This window comes from Salvelinus alpinus, chromosome 24 (genome assembly GCF_045679555.1).
Source record: "Salvelinus alpinus chromosome 24, SLU_Salpinus.1, whole genome shotgun sequence".
Taxonomy (NCBI): domain Eukaryota; kingdom Metazoa; phylum Chordata; class Actinopteri; order Salmoniformes; family Salmonidae; genus Salvelinus; species Salvelinus alpinus.
In genome coordinates this window covers 17,309,162-17,330,157 of record NC_092109.1, presented here as the reverse complement: position 1 = coordinate 17,330,157, position 20,996 = coordinate 17,309,162, and the positions used below count along the sequence as shown (strand labels likewise).

At 41.7% G+C, this 20,996-nt stretch overlaps 1 protein-coding gene across 1 annotated transcript in view; it reads left to right on the top strand.

The window, feature by feature from the left end:
• LOC139551760 (transmembrane protein 132C-like) overlaps positions 1 to 20,996 on the top strand; it is a 214,039-nt gene that overhangs the window by 73,572 nt on the left and 119,471 nt on the right. The window contains exon 3 of the mRNA XM_071363075.1: positions 3,360 to 3,503. Coding sequence (XP_071219176.1) covers positions 3,360 to 3,503 — 144 coding nt within the window. The remainder of the gene's footprint in view (positions 1 to 3,359; positions 3,504 to 20,996) is intronic.

The window sequence follows — 20,996 nt, the reverse complement described above, 5'->3', positions numbered from 1 at the left end:
TCATTTGGTAGAAATGTATTATTATTTGCAGTATCCTATAAATGTTATAATGGTAATGTCATGTTTCAGTATAATGAAATTAGGTGTTATTGTCAGCTGAAATTGCTGGGCGACAGATTTTTGGGGGATAAAAAAAAACAACTTTGTTTAACTAGGCAGTTAAGAACAAATTCTTATTTATAATGACGGCCTACCGGGGAACAGTGGGTTAACTGCCTTGTTCAGGGGCAGAACAACAGATTTTTACCTTCAGCTCGGGGAATTCGGTCCAGCAACCTTTCAATGGATATTTCAGGCCACTTTCCTCCCACTCTTATGTTTCCTGTTTTTGTATATTATTGTGAACTCATACTCTGTGTTATACCCTGGCTCAGTCTTTTCCACCAATTAAAAGCCATTTGTGGGAGCTGGGGTAATCTGTGCCCCGAGCTGATAATGGTACATGCAGCTCTGTCTGCGTGTGTGTGTGTGTGTGTGTGTGCGTGCGTGTTGTGTGTATGCAATGTGTCAGATGTAGGCTACTGTATATCAATGATATACATAGCTTTCCCAAATGATTTATACACCCCAGTACATCAATCTCACTAGTCCTAATGGCAGGCCATTCATATTTCTCATGTTTAACTTCCTACTTTCTGAAAGTCATTAATATCAATGCATGTCCGTATTTCATTAGGCGTGGAGCGGGCATGTTGACGTGCTGTTTGACCACTGATAGCCCTGGCGTGTCTGTTGTGAACATCCATCAGAGAGAGATCAGCCTCTCTCCTAGTCTCTGCTGACACCCTCATCACATCTGTAAATACTCATCTAACTGATGCACAGGTTGCTGTGGAATTAATGAGGCTGCTTCATGTGCTGATGCATGGGAAAGTGGGTCTACTCTTTAAATTGCTTTCCTTTATTGCGTCTCCTCTCTCCCTCTCCCCAGAAATCATATTAGCCAAACCAATCTCATTTAAAACATGCCCTTTCTTAATTTACCCCTGATGCTTGTTTTCTGCTGGCCGTGCTGCTGGAGTTTGCATGTCGGATGGATAGATGAGAGAGAGAGAGAGAGCGGGTGGAAATGAGGGAGAGAAAAGGAGAGAGGTGAGAAAAGAGAAGCAGCAAGAGAAGTGCACTGCCTGAGAGAGATCACAAACACCATTGTAAATAAAACCTATATTAATGTTTATTTATTTTCCCTTTTTTACTTTAACTATTTGCACATCGTTTCAACACTGTATATAGACATAATATGCCATTTAAATGTCTTTATTCTTTAGGAACTTGTGTGAGTGTAATGTTTACTGTTGTTTATTTCACTTTTGTTTATTATCTATATCACTTGCTTTGGAAATATAAACATGTGTTTCCCATGCCAATAAAGCCCCTTAAATTGAAAACTGAATTGAGGGAGAGAGAGAGAGAGAGAGAGTCGGTCGTATGGGCTTATTATCTGTTGTGCCTCGTTCATCTGAAACTGAAGTTTGATGTTCAATATCTGAACCCTATAGATGCGGGCTGTCGATTTGTTTATCAACTAATTGTCTTGCCGTGTGTCTTCAGGATGGAGTCATTACAGAGTGAAGCTCCACACAGGTTGAGAAAGAAAACAGATGTGTCTCAAATGGCACCCTATTCCCTACATAGTGCACGACTTTTGACCATAGCCTTATGGGTCCTGGTCAAAATGTGCACGCTCAATAGGTAATAGGGTGCCATTTGGGAAGCCCATACAGAGAGCTGGGGGCCATCAGTAACTCCTCAGCCACCTCGGCAGTGGCGTCGGCTGTAGCTGGCCTTTATCTGGGTTCGTCAGGAGCTCCACACGGAACACAGTCCAGTTATTACTGCTAGCTGCAACTGCCTGATAAGATCAAAGGAGAAGCCGGTCCGAGTCGGGAGATGTGTGCCGCCCTCTCTCCCTTTGGTCCGAGCGTGGTTTGTCACGTCATTATCCACCGTAATGTCAAAACTTTCTCGATGCGTTAGAAGTCCTTCGTGGTTTTCAGGGCTGCAACGAGGACAATCTGCTCCTCGATATTTGTTATATATATTTTTTTATCTGAGAAATTCTCCCTGCTACCAGTTTCTTCCCAGTGTACAGTGATATATATATCTTTTTTTAATTCCGTTTTACTTTGTAACAATTTCCCTCAATGTCGTTCTATTGTATCTCTTGTTTACTCTTACTCTTATTTTTTAAAGACACTGATTAATTTGTGTAACAGCAGGGCAATTTGTCATGATGGAAAAACGTAGGGAGAGCCGCTTAGACACATCAGTGCAATTTCCTTTGACAAGGCAGAGAATAAAATAAAATAAAATGGGCATGCATTAGAATAGAGAACAAGAGCAGGTTAGAGTAACTGGGCTCCTATCCAGCCTCCCAGCCTTATCCATGGGTAACAGCACAGATCAAAATGAGAGTGGGCAGCTCTGGTCTGAATACTCATTAAAGCGACAATCAGCAGTAGAAACAATAACAAAGCATAATCTCCGCCCCTGTTTCGGTAAAAAGCTGAGGGATGGGGCTGGAGAAATGTAACCACTCTCAAATTCATAGACAGAGCTATGGATGCAAGGACTGACTGTCCATGATATCAACATGATAGTTTTAACCATGTTTTAAATGTTTTACATTTACTTTGTTTACAAACATTGGAGTAAAACAATGTTACATTTTGCGTTCTGATGGATGAGTTATATTCTTCAAGAATTATCATTAATTTATGAGTCCAAAAATTGATGTAGCAACTTCTGATTGCTCCTTTAAAACCACAGGTGTGGAGGAATTGACATAATAGACTGCACCACCTGTTTCTACCTTTGGAAGTCAACATGGACACAGGTTATTCAATTCCTGTTGTATTGGGTTTAAGTAGTGTTCCTGGCTTGTTTTGAACTGCTTATTATAGTTCCGCAATGTGTTCCTTGAAGATTCATTCAAAGTTCATCCAAACGTCTTTATTCTTTTATACAGCCGACATGCCATCTGTTTGTGTTAAATTTGTTTGCTGCAAATCACATTTTCTCGTAGCCTAGCAAACAGTAGGCTGTGAGGCGTGGCTTTATTCAGAGCCAATTCTCCTGTGGTGAACTGTGAACTCTTTCTGTATGTAAGACTTTTGGAACTCTTGTTCAATACCCATGGTATGGAATCTGGATCTGGATCAGAATGGACCTGGATCAATCCATGTACAATGCAGTACATGCACATAGCCGAGGATGCTAGACCAGTGACATCACATTAAAGACACGTCACCCTATTTCCTATATAGTGCACTACTTTTGACCAGGGCCCTTTAGGATGCTCACATAGTAATCAGGCCTATTAATGTTGTTGTCTGACCTCTGACCTCTCTCTCCTCCAGGGTGAAGTTGAAGGATGGCGTGGCGTTCTTGGGGGCGCGTGCCAGTAACCCAGTCCTGTGGACGGTGAGTCAGGACGTGAGGAGCGAGGGGCACAGGGTCGTCACTCTCCACTGTCACCGCAATGAGAACACCTTCGGTCAGAGGTCAGTGGCGCCTGGTTCTTGTCAGATTAACACCTATTCATTGGGATTAGACATTCTGTAATAGCATGGATTATTGGTAGGAACAGGAGTTTTTCCTGGTCAGACCATGTGGTCCGGAAAAACTCAGGGCCCTAATTATGTCTTATGGGCTAAGCAAATGTCCTGGTATGCTGCTAACTCAGCAGGTTCAGCAACGATGTTAATGAATAACAATGCTGTTGTTACAGCCCCACAGCCCCTCCCCCCCCAAAGGGACCACTCATTAATGATAACAATTTCACTACTGAGCCACTGAACTTCAGAGCTAAACTTTAGTGCACTTGGCTCCCTTTGGACTCAATTCATTTATACAGTGGGGTTCTTTCCGAAACAACTCAGCTTGAGTGTCTTACCCAAGGGCCCAACGTGTGGGACTGGAAGAAGCATGGGACTGTTTGATGGTAGAACAAAGAATACTACTACGACAGGCTGTTTTTAATCAGGCTGTGAGGGTTGAAACGGTTGATCTTAGCCAATCAGATGTATTTGTTATGCAGTTTCTGCTTGGTGCACTCTAAAGGCATTTGATCTAATCTCAATTAAACCATGAACAGGGATGTGTTACCTCTAAGACCCTGAATAGACCCAAACTCTAATCCACCAGTCCAACGTCTAATGCTCTAACTGTTCCTCCACACACAGGCCACCATGTACATCTCTCTGACACCTCCTCCACACTTATGTGTCTCGTATTACCATCCTTCTCCCCTGCACTCTTAGAAAAAACGGTTACAAAAGGCTTCTTTGGCTGTCCCCATAGAAGAACCCTTTTTGGTTCCAGATAGAACCATTTTTGGTTCCAGGTAGAACTATTTTGGGTTCCACGTAGAACCCTCTGTGGAAAGGTTTCTACATGCAATCCAAATGGGTTCTACTTGGAACCAAAAAGGGTTCTTCAAAGGGTTATCCTATGGGGACGGCTAAAGAACCCTTTTCGGTTCTAGATAGCACCTTTTTTTCTAAGAGTGTACAATTCAAAGCAAAGCTTTCTTGTGCTCGAGGAGAGGAAACATATGAACATAAACAAAGCTTGGCTCCTTGCCTGTGGACCTCTGTACAAGTTATATTCAAATACAATTAGATTATTAGATAGTTTTTTCACTCTCCTCATTGAAAGCGCATTGTGCAGGGAGATGTCTAAAGAAGATATATATTATTTTGTTGTTTTTACTGTGCTTCTAAATTGAATTTCCTGTCGAACAACATAAGTTATTCAGTTTGGGTGCTGCAAATTACTCTTAAGTTGCATCGAATGGGTAAGGAAATGTTTAGACCTAAAGCACATCTCTGTTAGACTTCGTATACCTATTACGAAGTTTCCATAGTTCTCACAAGAGAATGTTGTTGTTTATAACAGCCTGCCTGAAACCACACACAGTAATGTGTATACACACTACACAGTAATGTATATACACACTACACAGTAATGTGTATACACACTACACAGTAATGTGTATACACACTACACAGTCATGTATATACACACAACACAGTAATGTATATACACACCACACAGTAATGTATATACACACCACACAGTAATGTATATACACACTACACAGTAATGTATGTACACACTACACAGTCATGTATATACACACTACACAGTCATGTATATACACACTACACAGTCATGTATATACACACTACACAGTAATGTATATACACACTACACAGTCATGTATATACACACCACACAGTAATGTATGTACACACTACACAGTAATGTATATACACACTACACAGTAATGTAGCTAGTTCTAAACATATATGTTCCTGATCCACATGACCCTTCCTCTTGAGTGTTTGAGGACACAGAAAGGTCACTCTGCGTCCATAACCCTCTATCATCAGCGGTGACATCCAAACTGGTACAGCCAGGGTATAGCCAGGGTACAGCCAGGGTATAGCCAGGGTTCAGCCAGGATATAGCCAGGGCCCCAGAATTCATCAGGTAACCTGCACCCCTAAAATCAGGTAATTTACCTAGGCAAAGCAGAGATCATTAAAATACCATGATTTATAAATTAGCCGCTGTGTAACAGGAAGTACTGTACTGTATGTGATGCAGGTTCTCAGGGGGGACACAGTCTCTCTAACGAGTTGCTGTATTTCAGGTCTAATTTCTGTATTTTCTCCCACGCTGACACTAATGAGATCCCTAAGAAATCACCGCTTTTTCTTACTTGTGCTGTAGATGACCAGATTTCTCTGCTACCGTACTCCCATGGTTGGTGTTAGAGTCAGTATGGTTCTATGGTCAGTGGGAGTAAGGTTGTGCCGACGTGTGTGTGTGTTTCTGTTTTACTATACTTGTGAGGACCAGAAGTCCTCACAAGTAAAGTTAACCAAGGAGAATTGGGACACGTGAGAACAGTTGGCCGGTCCTAAAAAGGAAAAATGTTATTTTAGGCATAGGGGTTAGGTTTAGGGTTAGAATTAAGTTTAAGGGTTAGGTTTAGGGTTAGGGGTGTGGGGTTAAGGTTAGGCTTAGGCTTAGGCTTAGGGTTAGGGGCAAGGGAAAATAGGATTTTCAATGGGAATCAATTGTTGGTCACCCAAACGTGTAATACACAGGGAAAGAAAAAGGACAGAAATAGAAAAAAGGGAAATGAGGAGAGAGAATGAGAAATTAAAAAGAGTAGGCCTAATACACCTTTCAGGACCATGGACAGCGTACTGTCCATGGTCCTGCTTTATCATATATGGACATGTTTATGGAACGATAGGCATCGACATATGACAGACAGATAATGAAAGACATCATAAAATGAAACCATGTCAGGAGGCAGATTAAAGAGTAACAACCAATGTACACTATATATACAAACGTATGTGGACACCCCTTCAAATTAGTGGATTCGGCAATTTCAGCCACACCTGTTGCTGACAGGTGTCAAAATTTAGCACACAGCCATGCAATCTCCATAGACAAACATTGGCAGTAGAATGGCCTTACTGAAGAGCTCAGTGACTTTCAACGTGGCACCGTCATAGGATATATCACCTTTCCATCAAGTCAGTTTGTCAAATTTCTGCCCTGCTAGAGCTGCCCCGGTCAATTGTAAGTGGTGTTATTGTGAAGTGGAAACCTCTAGGAGCAACAACTGCTCAGCCGCAAAGTTGTAGGCCACACAAACTCACAGAACGGGACCGCCGAGTCCTGAAGCGCTTAGTGTGTGAAAATTGTCTGTCCTCAATTGCAGCACACTGTTTTTCATGGTTCGGGCTAGGCCCCTTAGTTCCAGTGAACGGACATCTTAACACTACAGCATACAATGACATTCTAGACGGTTCTGTGCTTCCAACTTAGTGGCAACAGTTTGGGGAAGGTCCTCTCCTGTTTGAGCATGACAATGCACCTGTGAACAAAGCGTGGTCCAAACAGAAATGGTTTGTTCGGGATCGGTTTGAAAGATCTTGACTGGTCTGCACATTGCCCTGACCTCAACCACATCGAACACCTTTGGGATGAATTGGAATGCCAATTGTGAGCCATGGCTAATCGCCCATGATCAGTGCCTGACCTCACTAATGCTCTTGTGGCTGAATGGAAGCAAGTCCCCGCAGCAATGTTCCAACATCTAGTGGAAAGCCTTCCCAGAAGAGTGGAGGCTGTTATAGCAGCAAAGGGGGGGCCAACTCCATCTAATGCCCATGATTTTGGAATGAGATGTTCGATGAGCAGGTGTCCACATACTTTTACATGTGCTGTAGAGATTTCCCCCGTGACCTACAAAGTCACCATGTCATCTCTGTCTCTGTCAGCGGAGATTAGTTTACTATCACAGAGGAGAAAAAGATCCAGAACATTCCAGTCTTTTTCTACTGTAAATTTCCTTTTTCGCTCAGTCTCTCTGTGGTTGTCACGCCCTGACTATAGAGATCTTTTTATTCTCTATGTTTGGTTGGTCAGGGTGTGACTCGGGTGGGAAACTCTATGTTCTTTGTTTCTATGTTTTGGCCTGGGTATGGTTCTCAATCAGGGACAGCTGTCTATCGTTGTCTCTGATTGGGAATCATACTTAGGCAGCCTTTTTTCCTTTTGTATTTGTGGGTAGTTGTCTTTGTTAGTGGCATTATAGCCTAAGTAAGCTTCACGGTCGTTTCCTTTGTTCTTTGTTTTGTTGGCGACATTTATCAACAAAAGAAATATACGCTCACCATGCTGCCCCTTGGTCCGGTCATTTCCACGACGACAGCGATCGTGACAGTGGTCCCCAAAACGCTCCTTTCCCCTATCATTTTGTTTCTATATTTTTGTCTCTCTCTCATCCACTTTCACTTGTTCTCTCTTATTTTTCTCTCTTTTTCTCCTGTTCTATTTCATTCTTCTCTGTGGTGTTTTTTCATATTCCTCTTGAAAGGTGTGTGAAATGAAAGGATCAGTTCCTCCAGGTGGAAGCTGCTGTGCCTTTACACAATACTCCACCAGTCACAGGCCTTCGCCTGCAGACCACCCTGCACCCCGTACCCTCATCACACAACCAGTCAAACCACAAAGAGTGGCGAAGGAAAATACAGTTATTTCAGAAATATATAAATGTTGAAGAGTGTGTAACTCTACAGATATACTTCTCCTACTAAAATGACATAATTTGCAGATGATTTGATCCTTGTAACCAATTGATTCTTAGACGTGAAGTGCATTTAAGTGTAAGAATGTCCAACGGATTTTGCCACGATGTGCAATTGATTAGTATATCTGTGTTTTGTTAAGCGGAGTGCATTCATTATTTCTTCAGAGATGTCCTTATCATTTAATATAAAAAACATGATTTTCTCTTGTTATATTACTCACATAGCCCACACAGCCCCACAGTCAGACTCTCCATTCAACAGTGTGATGTGCATTACATCGAACAGCACCGCCAATATACTATTATATGCCTAGACACATTCAGTGCTTTCTCTCTTTATTGATTCTTCATGCTGTTAGAGGGCTTGAAGTGAGATCCTCACAGGGCTATGTAGCCTGTGTCTAATCCTGGACTCAATGGGCCTCCTAATCTCTCAGATGGCTCTGACGACTCGCAAACCCCCACCAGAGTCTCATTTTAACACCATGTATGATACTCTCACTTTCTTTTTCTCTTTCTTCTCCTCATTGACGATTGGCAAGAGGGATTAGATTGAGCCGTCTTTTCATTTGTCGTTGATCTGTTCGCATGACGACTACCTTTGATGTCACCTTTGTTTTAGTTTTGACTAAAGACAGGTTTGACCTCTCCTACTGTTTTTAGATTTCATTTTTGGGGGATTTCACTTCTTTCTTCCCTCCCTTGCCATTTTCCTGCTTTCTGTCTCTCTCTCTCCCGTAGTCGATCCATCTCTGAATGTCTCATTAGATTGTGGGACCAGAGAAAATTTGCCATGTAATCACCTGTGCCTACCCCATTTATTCTATTTCTCATAGGGCCCTATACTCTCAGAGCACATCTCATCAATCCTTTATCCATATGTGTACATTTATTATATTTTCGGTGACTTCCCTATATGCTCTCTTAAAGAAACAGAGCGCACCACTGCAGTCTTTTAGTCCTATTTGTAAAGCATGATTTTGTTTCTTCCTATGCTTCATTCCCCATCGGCCCCCAACATCTGTTGAGCGTCAAAGTCACATTTCCGTGATCTGCATGTATTATCATATCGCTATAGCCACAACACAAACCTGTAGAATACCTGAGGATGTTTGTAGCTTAGTGAATGAAGAATGTGTCCCCCACACACAACCGCACACTTCAGAAGTGGATTTGATAGATGGAAGGTTTCCATCGTACATCCTGTGGGAATCCTATACTGTCTATAGAAAACTGAGAAATAGAGCTTTGTCATTCTCAGTCAAGTCCTAGCCTCAGCATTCATATTAACTACAGCTTTTACATGCACCGTCACAAACAGCATCAGCACTCCAATGACTTATATGTCCACCTGGTTACTTTGAGTACCCCTCCCCGACACACTCCCTCCCTGTTGGTGCAGTCCATTAAACAGAGCTGTCTGGACAGGGTTAATGAGGCTGCTGACCCCTGGGTGACCACGTGCTGACCTAGACTCTTACCTCTGCTTCTCCACCTCATTAATCTGCCAAGGACACAGGACCCACCTCCACAGAGGAGAGAGAGAGAGAGAGAGAGAGAGAGAGAGAGAGAGAGAGAGAGAGAGAGAGAGAGAGAGAGAGAGAGAGAGAGAGAGAGAGAGAGAGAGAGAGAGAGAGAGAGAGAGAGAGAGAGAGAGAGAGAGAGAGAGAGAGAGAGAGAGAGAGAGAGAGAGAGAGAGAGAGAGAGAGAGAGAGAGAGAGAGGAGGAAGGATAGAGTGGGGAGAAAAGGAGAGATACACTATATGACCAAAAGTATGTGGACACCTGCTCGTCAAACATCTCATTCCAAAATAATGGGCATTAATATGGAGTTGGTCCCCCTTTGCTGCTATAACTGCCTCCACTCTTCTGGAAAGGCTTTTCACTAGATGTTGGAACATTGCTTTGGGGACTTGCTTCCATTCATCCACAAGATCATTAGTGAGGTCAGGCACTGATGTTGGGCAATTAGGCCTGGCTCGCAGTCGGCATTCCAATTCATCCCAAAGGTGTTCGATGGGGTTGAGGTCAGGGTTTTGTGCAGCCCAGTTAAGTTCTTCCACACCGATCTTGACAAACCATTTCTGTATGGACCTCGCTTTGTTCACAGGGGAATTGTCATTCTGAAACAGGAACGGGCCTTCCCCAAACTGTTGCCACAAAGTTGGAAGCACAGAATCTTCTAGAATGTCATTATATGCTGTAGCTTTTCCCTTCACTGGAATTAAACCTGAACCATGAAAACCAGCCTTACACCACTCCAGCCGATGCTTGGCATTGCGCATGGTGATTTTAGACTTGTATGCGGCTGCTCGGCCATGGAAACCCATTTCATGACGCCACCGACAAACAGTTAGAGCTAAATGACTGATTACATGGAGCTAAATGACTGATTACATGGCCTTCTTCCAAGGAGGAAACATCTCCCTGAGATAGTATGGAGTCTATCTTCACGAGTTAATCAGCACCATGCTGCTGTATTTAATGAAGTGCTAAAGATCCAGAGCTGGGTGAGGGTATGGATGGTATAAGTTTCCCAAGGCCAACTGGAGTTCCTAATCACACAGGACCAGCACCCTGTACCATCATCTCCAACATGTCTGTTGATGAAACTCCCCAGCAGCGCTGGTGGTGCTCCTTCTGATAAACAGAGATTGTGAAGCTTCTGAACTGAAACTGGCCAAGGGTCTCTGACAGAGTGAGTCAAGAGAAATGAATGTCTACCAGGGTTTAAGTGGCGACCCGCTGGGCTTCTGCTGTCACCAACTAGTTAAACAACAATCCTACTGCCGGCTGAGCCAAGACCCGGTCTGCATGTCAAGTTTTTGGTATTGTTGCGAAAGCAGCAACCTCTCTTCCTGGGGTCCACACAAAACATGAAACATTGCATATTACAGAACATGAATATACAAGAACAGCTCAAGGACAGAACTACGTCAATTTAAAAACGGCACACATAGCGTACATACTGTATCAATACATAAACACAAAATATCTAGGTCAAATAGGGGATAGGCATTGTGCGGTGAGGTGTTGCTTTGTCTGTTTTTTGAAACCAGGTCTGCTGTTCATTTGAGAAATATGTGAAGGAAAGGAGTTCCATGTAATAATGGCTCTGTAGAATACTTTACGCTTTCTTGAATTTGTTCTGGATTTGGTAACTGTGAAAAAAACCCTGGTGGCATGTCTGTGTGTGTCAGAGCTGTACTTACAACTTTTTAGCTACTTTGCAAGCACTTAGCATGTTAGCTAATACTTCCCCGAACCCTTTAACCTAACTCCTGAACTTATCCCTAACCTTAACCCTAACCCCTGTCCCTAACCCATTGCCTAGCTAACGTTAGCCACCTAGCTAGAATTCATAACATATCATACGTTTTGAAAATTTGTAACATATAATACGAATAATGCGAAATGCTCTGAGAGCAGGTTGGGTGAGGAGGAAGGGGATATTCTGAGTTGGACATGGCGATATCACAGAGGGAGAAATAATGCATTTTGAGAATTTCCATCAATGATGACAGGTTCCCGTAAATAAATCAGTGGTTTTTGTTTTGATCCCATCAGCTTAGGCCATCTGCGTTATGGGACCATTATGATTAACTGGCTACCGGTCATTAACATCTCTGCATCCATACGCCCGGTTGACGCACGTCACTTCCAGTCATCATTGGAATCAGATTGCATTGAGGGACATTTGATTCAGCTCTAATTCACAGCAGTAAATGTGGTACCAATGGCCTTGTGGTTAAAGGCTCGCCTCATCCTTGATTGGCTGTTTTCTTTGGCAGGGTGCGTTGAGCTTTGGCGCAGTGGCCTCAACAGTGTAAGGCTGATTGTCTCCTTATAAACTAGAAAAGGCTGGATATCAAACCCCTCTCCAATTTTGCTGTCAATGAATATTGCCTCGGATGACTCTCCAACACAGCGATCCCTGCTATATCCAGATATTGACGTTTATTGGGATTGGGTATATATCTATAAAAAAAAAGAAGCTTTTTGGTCTTCATTTAAGGTTAGGGTTAGGCATAAGGTTAGCAGTGTGGTTAAGGTTAGGGTTAGGTTTAGGTTTAAAGTCAGCTAGTGACTACCCTGCAGTGCTACCTCCAGTACACAAGTCATCCCAATAAATGCCAACATGCTACTTTGACACAGCACAGATACAAAAATACACATGGGGCCTCATATAGAACATACTACTCTCCACCATTATGTGCCCATTCCTCATGGCACATTTGGAATGATGAATTTCTGCTCCTTCTAATCTAATGCACTGGGGGGGCTGGAGGGTTCCCATACCAGGAACACCACACTGGCTGACTACTCTAGCTGCTCATGTGAGGAGAGGGGAAAAAACAGAATAAAGAGGAGAGGAGGAGAAAGCGAAGGGGAGATATCACAATGTGCAGGAGGAGGATTGCTTTCCGTAGCATGGCCTGGGGCCGGTATTACCATATCATGAGAACTATCCATCAAATTGGGTTAAATTGTACATGCCGTTTCAGGGCTATGTATACAGCGGTAATGAGATCATGGATACGATGCAGAGAGGGATGACGCTTCGTGCTCCACCAGCGCTTGCCCACATTACGGTTTGATTGTGTGGTAGCATGGTACACAGAGCAGAACAGACTCATCCCTATACTCATCCACTTGTTCATTTATCCGTCTGAAGCTCGCTGTCGTACACCTAACCGGCTCACTTTTTCATGCGCTCCGCCCGTTAGCTGGTGGGAAGAAACAGCATCTCGCTAGAATATCTGACATTAAAGACCGCTCGTCTGGCATTTCCACCCATTCTCCCTGTCTCTCGCTAGACGTGTACAGCAAGAGAGAGTATGTAAATGTCTTGTCTAAAACAGGCTCAGGCTTTCTTCCGCTCGTGTTCATGGCACTTTCATCCGACCACTCCACAATAGGCCCACAGAGAGAAGTCTCACAGTCTTACATCTGGAGACAGATGGCTGCTATGTTGTATAAGAATGACATACACTATATAACAATACAATACCTGTGGGTTCTGAGAGAACTGTATTCACTCACATTGTGCTGTAATGTCACGCGCCACATGACGCAGGTTCAGGCGAAGTCTGGGACATCATACACTCTCTGGAGTCTTGTTTTGTTGATGGCTTGTAATTGTTGTGTAGCCTATGTACTACTGTCAATTAATTTGTTATAGTGCTGTACAAACGTCACTGTTAGACATCCCTGCATGAATTCTCCAGTGTTTTTATTTATATTGCAGCGTTTTTATTTATATTTAGTTTCTGAATTGGTGAAAAAACTGTGATTGACAAACAGCCCTGGATGTACGTGTGTTGGCATAGTCTCGATCTCTCTCGCTTGATCTTTCTCTCGCTCACTCTCTCTTTCTGTCTCTGTTTGTGTGTTTGCGTGTGTTTGCATGCGTGTGCGTCCATGTGCTTGTGTGTACAGTGCATTCAAAAAAGATTCAGACCCCTTGACTTTTTCCACATTTTGTTAAATTACAGCCTAATTGTAATGGATTAAAGTATATATATATATTTTTCAATCTACACACAATACCCTATAATGACAAAGTGAAAACAGAAATACCTTATTTACATAAGTATTCAGACCCTTTGCTATGAGACTTGAAATTGAGCTCATGTGCATCCTCTTTCCATTGATCATCCTTGAGAGGTTTCTACAATTTGATTTGAGTCCACCTGTGTTAGATTCAATTGATTGGACATGATTTGGAAAGGCCCACACCTGTCTATAAAAGGTCCCACAGTTGATGTCAGATCATGTCAGAGCAGAAACCAAGCCATGAGGTCGATGGAATTGTCTGTAGAGCTCTGAGACATGATTGTGTCGAGGAACAGATCTGGTGAAGGGTACCAAAAACATTTCTGCAGCATTGAAGTACCCCAAGAACACAGTGGCCTCCATCATTCTTAAACGGAAGAAGTTTGGAACCACCAAGACTCTTCCTAGAGCTGGCCGGCCAAACTGAGCAATCGGGGGAGAAAAGCCTTGGTCAGGGAGGTGACCAAGAATCCGATGGTCACTCTGACAGAGCTCCAGAGTTCCTCTGTGGAGATGGGAGAACCTTCCAGAAGGACAACCATCTCTGCATCACTCCACCAATCAGGCCTTTATGGTAGAGTGGCCAGACAGAAGCCACTCCTCAGTAATAGGCATGACAGCCCGCTTGGAGTTTGCCAAAAGGCACCTAAAGACTCTCAGACCATGAGAAACAAGCTTCTCTGGTCTGATGAAACCAAGATTGAACTCTTTGGCCTGAATGCCAAGCTTCACGTCTGGAGGAAACCTGGCACCATCCCTACGGTGAAGCATGGTTGTGGCAGCATCATGCTATAGGGATGTTTTTCATCGGCAGGGACTGGGAGACTAGTCAGGATCGAGGGAAAGATGAATGGAGCAAAGTACAGAGAGATTCTTAATGAAAACCTGCTCCAGAGCACTCAGGACCTCAGACTGGGGTGAAGGTTTACCTTCCAACAGGACAACGACCCTAAGCACACAGCCAAGACAATGCAGGAGAGGCTTTGGGACAGGTCTCAGAATGTTTTTGAATGGCCCATCCAGAGCCCAGACTTACATCTCTGGAGAGACCTGAAAATAGCTGTGCAGCGACGCTCCCCATCCAACCTGACAGAGCTTGAAAGGATCTGCAGAGAAGAATGGGAGAAACTCCCCAAATACAGGTGTGCCAAGCTTGTAGCGTCATACCCAAGAAGACTCAAGGCTGTAATCGCTGCCAAAAGTACTTCAACAAAGTACTGAGTAAAGGGTTTGAATACTTATGTAAATGTGATATCAGTTGTTGTTTTTTATAAATTTGCAGACATTTCTAAAAACCTGTATTTTGCTTTGTCATTATGGGGTATTGTGTAGATTAATGATGGGAAAAAAATTATTTAATCCATTTTGGAATAATTCTGTAATGTAACAAAATGTGGAAAAAATCAAGAGGTCTGAATACTTTATGAATGCACTGTATGTGTTTGTTTATGCGAATAGGGATATAGTTACCTTATCCTTAGGCTCATTTGCTACAGAGAGAGAGAGAAAGAGAGAGAGAGAGAGAGAGAGAGACGAGATTAGGGATATAGTAATGTGAAATCGCAGTACCTCCCTGTGCCTATGTTGGTTGGGGGAGAGAGCTAAATTGTGTTTAACACTCTGTCATGTGTTTTGGCTGGGGGGAGGAGTTGTGTGTAACACCATGTGCATTGTCTGGGGGACAGAGTTGTGTGTAACACGATGTGTGTTGTCTGGGGGAAAGAGTTGTGTGTAACAGGATATGTGTTGTCAGGGGGACAGAGTTGTGTGTAACACGATGTGCGTTGTCTGGGGGACAGAGTTGTAAGTAACTCTATGTGTGTTTGCTGGGTGAGTGTGCTGTGTGTGAAACCATGTGTGTTGGCCAGGGGAGAGAGCTGTGTGTAACACCATGTGTGTTGGCCATTAGATTCAGTTCCTTAATTAGTCTTCCGATGTCACATTCGACTCCTACAATTACTGATCAAACTTCCATCTCACGCTTCCCTTTTTATCAATTCCTCCCCTCAATCAAAGAGAACTCCAAATTGTATTAGGTTCCATTAAAAATAAATAAAGTAGGCAGCAGCATCTGAGTACCTGACATGCATGGTAGATGATCCACTATTGTGATCCACTATTTCCCTGATTAATTACTTGGAGCCACTGATGGTGATTGGACCTCATTGCCGCTCACGGCACAGAAAACATGAACAAGAGTGTCGGGAGAGGCCACCGCTGTCTCTTATCCTCGGCTCTGTCGGAGCGAGGGAGAGGGAACGTTTTGGTGAAGGACTGCAATTAGCGTTTTTGCGTCCTCATATGTGACCGACCGGCTCGATTCGGTCTTATGTGGCAAAATTTTTAATGGTGTTTTTTACATTAGATAAAACTAGAGACTCAGTGTTAGAAAATGCTATATCATAAACAACAGTTGGGGAACAATGGGAAAGTAATTATGCTTTGAAAGTTGATAAACTTGTAACCCCACGTTAGAGAAAATGTCCCTTGAATGTTTTGGTACATGTACTGGAGAGCTCTTTGTCTACAACCATTCAGAATCATGCAATCGCTCTTAAGCCTTAGCCCCACCCATCTCTTCATGGATTCAAATGCATGACATCAGCAGCCTGGTGGTGAAAAATAGCATAACTGGTGTATTTTAACACCAATAAACCCATCTGTTTGAAAATGAATTTAGTAGCTATATATCAATCTAGCAAACCAGGCATCAAAGCAACTTTTTAAACAATGTTTGGGTTTGTTTCAAGCTTCCTAGCTAGCTAGCTTACATTAAGTTAGCTGGCTAGCCAGGTCAAATAATACTGTAACCACATCATATAGCTGACAACGTCTTCACTTTTGCACATTTTTATTCATTATTACAGGAAAATAAACTCACAGTTTATAGAAAAACCGAAAATAGCTTACAGAAAATAGCTTACAGTTGTGAGTGTGACGAAATTAAAGCAGGGCATTCTACCAGATAATGTTTTTACTTGGACACTGTCTCATTGGCCTAACGTTATATCCTAATTTGACTTCTGTGCAGGTCATGTTGTTCTCCACATTACCATCTCCGGTAAACATACAATATATCAAATAAAATCTAAGTTTATTTGTCACATGCACAGGATACAGAAGGTATAAAACGGTACAGTAAAATGGTACCTTGCATAGTGGAGTCTTTTGTTTGGACATGCTAGCTAGCTAAACAATGAATCATAATCCCAACTCATAACATTACTACCCTGTATGAATCTGCAGGTAGCTAACCAACTAGATTCAATATTAGCTAGCTAGCTAACATTAGGCTATAACTAGCAATGCAAATAGTTCTGAGATACAAATAATATTACGACACAGATCATACACATAACGTTAGCTAGTGAGCCAGCCAGCTGACGTTAGCTAGCTAACAGTACGCTTTAACTTGATGAAAACAACTTTCTGACAAAATTAGAAATGTGTAATATCTGAAAATATAGCTAGCTAGACTCTCTTACCTGTAAACATGGATGAACGCTTCTCCCTGTCTTTCATGGATGCCATGGTTGCCCTTAGTTTGAAGATGTAATCTGGAGACAGGTGTTTTATACAACAGCCTTCTGTGTGTTCTCTTTTCGACTCCCTCTGCATATTTTCTCCATCTCGTTAGCTATCATACTCTGCTTCCACCAGGCATTCCACTGATTTCAAAACTCTGTCCACTTTTGCAGTTATTTAGTGATATCTTAAAAAAATGAATGTGTTAGGAAGGATTACCTACACATACTGAGCAGCCATTTATTATAGACAGAAGTGTACTACATGGCAGACCAATCCGAACTCATCTCTCGACATGTCCAGCCCATCCATTATCTCAGCCAATCATGGCTAGCTTGAAGGTTCCTGTCGTTTTCTGGGGCTAAACCAACTAGGCTCGTATTTTAAAATGCTTATTCACATTTAGAGATGACATACAAGTTTGTTATTAAGACTGGATCAAATGTTCCAGAAGGCATTTTTGCCAAAAAAATCAATAAATTCAAATGCCTCTCATGTGAAGTAGTGACGCGTAACATACGCCTAGTTTCCTAAATCGAGTCACATTGTCACGAATAATACCGAAGGTGGCTCCCCTTCCCGTTCGGGTGGCGCTCGGCGGTCGTCGTCACCGGCCTACTAGATGCCACCGATCCTTTTTTCCTTTTTCGTTTGGTTTTGTCTAATTGTTTTCACCTGTTTCTTGTTGGGGTGTTAGGGTGGTGTTATTTAAGTTCGATTAGCCCGCTTGTGTTTGTGCGGGCTTGTTTTCTGTATTGTGAGATGTGTTCTTGTTTATTGGGTTTTTCGCTGTCCGGTTTGTTACCAAAGTGTACTTAGGTGGAGTGTATTACGCCTATGTTTGGCGTTACTTTTTGTACCTTTTTTGGTTGGACATTAAAGCGTGTTTTTCCCCGTATCCTTTGCTCTCTGCGCCTGACTCCACACCCATTCACTCTTTGATCGTTACACACATACACTACCGTTCAAATGTTTGGGGTTACTTAGAAATGTCCTTATTTTTGAAAGAAAAAACGAAATAACAAATTGATCATAAATACAGTGTAGACATTGTTAATGTTGTAAATGACTATTGTAGCTGGGAATGACAGATTTTTAATGGAATATCTACATAAGCGTACAGAGGCCTATTATTAGCAACCATCACTCCTGTGTTCCAATGGCACATTGTGTTAGCTAATCCAAGTTTATCATTTAAAAGGCTAATTGATCATTAGAAAACCCTTTTACAATTATGTTAGCACAGCTGAAAACTGTTGTTTCTGATTAAAGAAGCAATAAAACTAGCTTTCTTTAGACTAGTTGAGGATCTGGAGCATCAGCATTTGTGGGTTTCGATTACAGGCTCAAAATGGCCAGAAACAAAGACTTTTCTTCTGAAACTCGTCAGTCTATTCTTGTTCTGAGAAATGAAAAGTCAATTTTTGTTTTGTTTTGTTCAATCAGTTAAACAAAGCATATTCATTATAATTGTACATGATATACTCAGTATACAAGAAAAAACATGTTTGATTGTGTGTGAGTGTGAGAGTTAGACTTCATGGAAGGGATTATTGGGTAGTTTGATTCATCAGGCTGACCCCTAGTCTTCGCTTGACGTTATTGAGGGATGATGAGGTTTTGGCAATGTGAAGATAAGAATTCCAGAGTATGATACCTCTGATAATAGAATTTACCAGTGGGGAGGGTGAAGGTTATCGCAGTGTCTCGTGTTATAGAGATGGATTTCAGAATTAACCTGGAAGAATCCATTGAAGGGTTTAGGTAAACTGTTTGGGAGTTATTAGTATTTTTTAGATGAAAGTGCATAATTGGCGTACATTAATGTCGTAAATAGACAAGATACTGAGTTTCTTTAAGAAAGGTGCAGATGGTGCTAGGTAATTAGATGAGGTGGCTAGTCTTGCAAATGTCTTTTTTATGATGAGTAATTTGTGTAGGTAGGAGGCATATGTATTGGCCCAGACAATATTACAGTGTATTAGATGTGGGTACATTAAGCTATAGTATAGGGTTAGGAAGCAAGCCTGATGAACCAAACCACTAATCTTTCTGATGGCACCAACAGATTTCATCACTTTGCTACAGACAAATATAATATGATCTTTCCAGGATACCTTTTCATCAATTAGAACTCAGAGAAATTTAGTGGATCTGACTTGTTCCATTTCATTCCCAACAAATTGAGATTCTTAATTATAATTTTGAATTTGTTAACATTTAAACATTATTTGTTTATCTGGAACCTTTCAGAAAATGTGGCCGTACCTGAGTTGACTTCATTAATTAGTGAATCAAAATTCTTGTGATAAAATCAAATTGGTTTCATCAGCAAAGAGAATGGGAAGTATGTAGAAGACACAGCAGCAATGTCATTGATATAGATTAGGAAGAACAAAGTGGCCTATTATCAAACCCTGTGGCACACCACATGATATCTCGGCGCTGGTAAGCCATTTGTTCTCTATCGTAAACATAACTATATAACCAATTACATGTATAATCATGAAAACCATAATAATGCACTTTTGAAAGTAATATTTCATGATTAACCGTGTCAAATGCTTTGGATAAATCTAAAAAGATGCCAGGAGCGTATTCATTGTTCTTAAGAGCTGTTAAGACTTTATCCACAAGTTTCAAAAGAGCTATATCTCTGGAGTAGTTTTTACGAAAACCTTATTGGTGCTCATATAGAATACAGTGTTGATTTAAATGTTTGAAGATTCTCTTACACACCAATTATTCTAGGATTTAGAATAACATGGTAGTACAGAAATTGGCCGATAATTTGTAAAAGATCTGAAATCCCCAGATCTATAGAGGGCGATAACTTTGGCAATACCAGTTTGTATAGATTTAATGGAGACATACAGTACCGGTAAAACGTTTGGAAACACCTATTAATTTCATGTTTTTTCTTTCATTTGACCATTTTCAATATTGTAGAATAATAGCGAAGGCATCAAAACTATGAAATAACACATATGGAATCATGTAGTAACGAAAAAAGTGATAAACAAATCAAAATGTATTTTATATTTGAGATTCTTCAAAGTAGCCACCCTTTGCCTTGATGACAGCTTTGCACACTCTTGGCATTCTCTCAACCATCTTCATGAGGTAGTCACCTGGAATCCATTTTAATTAACAGGTGTGCCTTGTTAAAAGTTCATTTCTGGAATTTCTTTCCTTCTTAATGCGTCTGAGCCAATCAGTTGTGCTGTGACAAGGTAGGGGTAGTATACTGAAGATAGCACTATTTGGTAAAAGACCAAGTCCATATTATGGCAAGAACAGCTCAAATAAGCAAAGAGAAACAACAGTCCATCATTACCTGAAGACATGAAGGTTAGTCAATCCGGAAAATTTCAAGAACTTTGAAAGTTTCTTCAAGTGCTGTCGCAAAAACCATCAAGCGCTATGATGAAACTGGCTCTCATGAGGACGGCTACATTTAAGGAAGACCCAAAGTTACCTCTGCTACAGAGGATAAGTTCATTAGAGGTACCAGCCTTAGAAATTGCAGCCCAAATAAATGCTTCACAGAGTTCAAGTTACAGACACATCTCAACATCAACTGTTCAGAGGAGACTGCGTGAATCAGGCCTTCATGGTCGAATTGCTGAAAAAAACACTACTAAAGGACACCAAAAATAAGAAGAGACTTGCTTGGGCCAAGAAACACGAGCAATGGACATTAAACCTGTGGAAATCTGTTTTTTGGTCTGATGAGTCCAAATATGAGATTTTTGGTTCCAACTACTGTGTCTTTGTGAGACGTAGAGTAGGT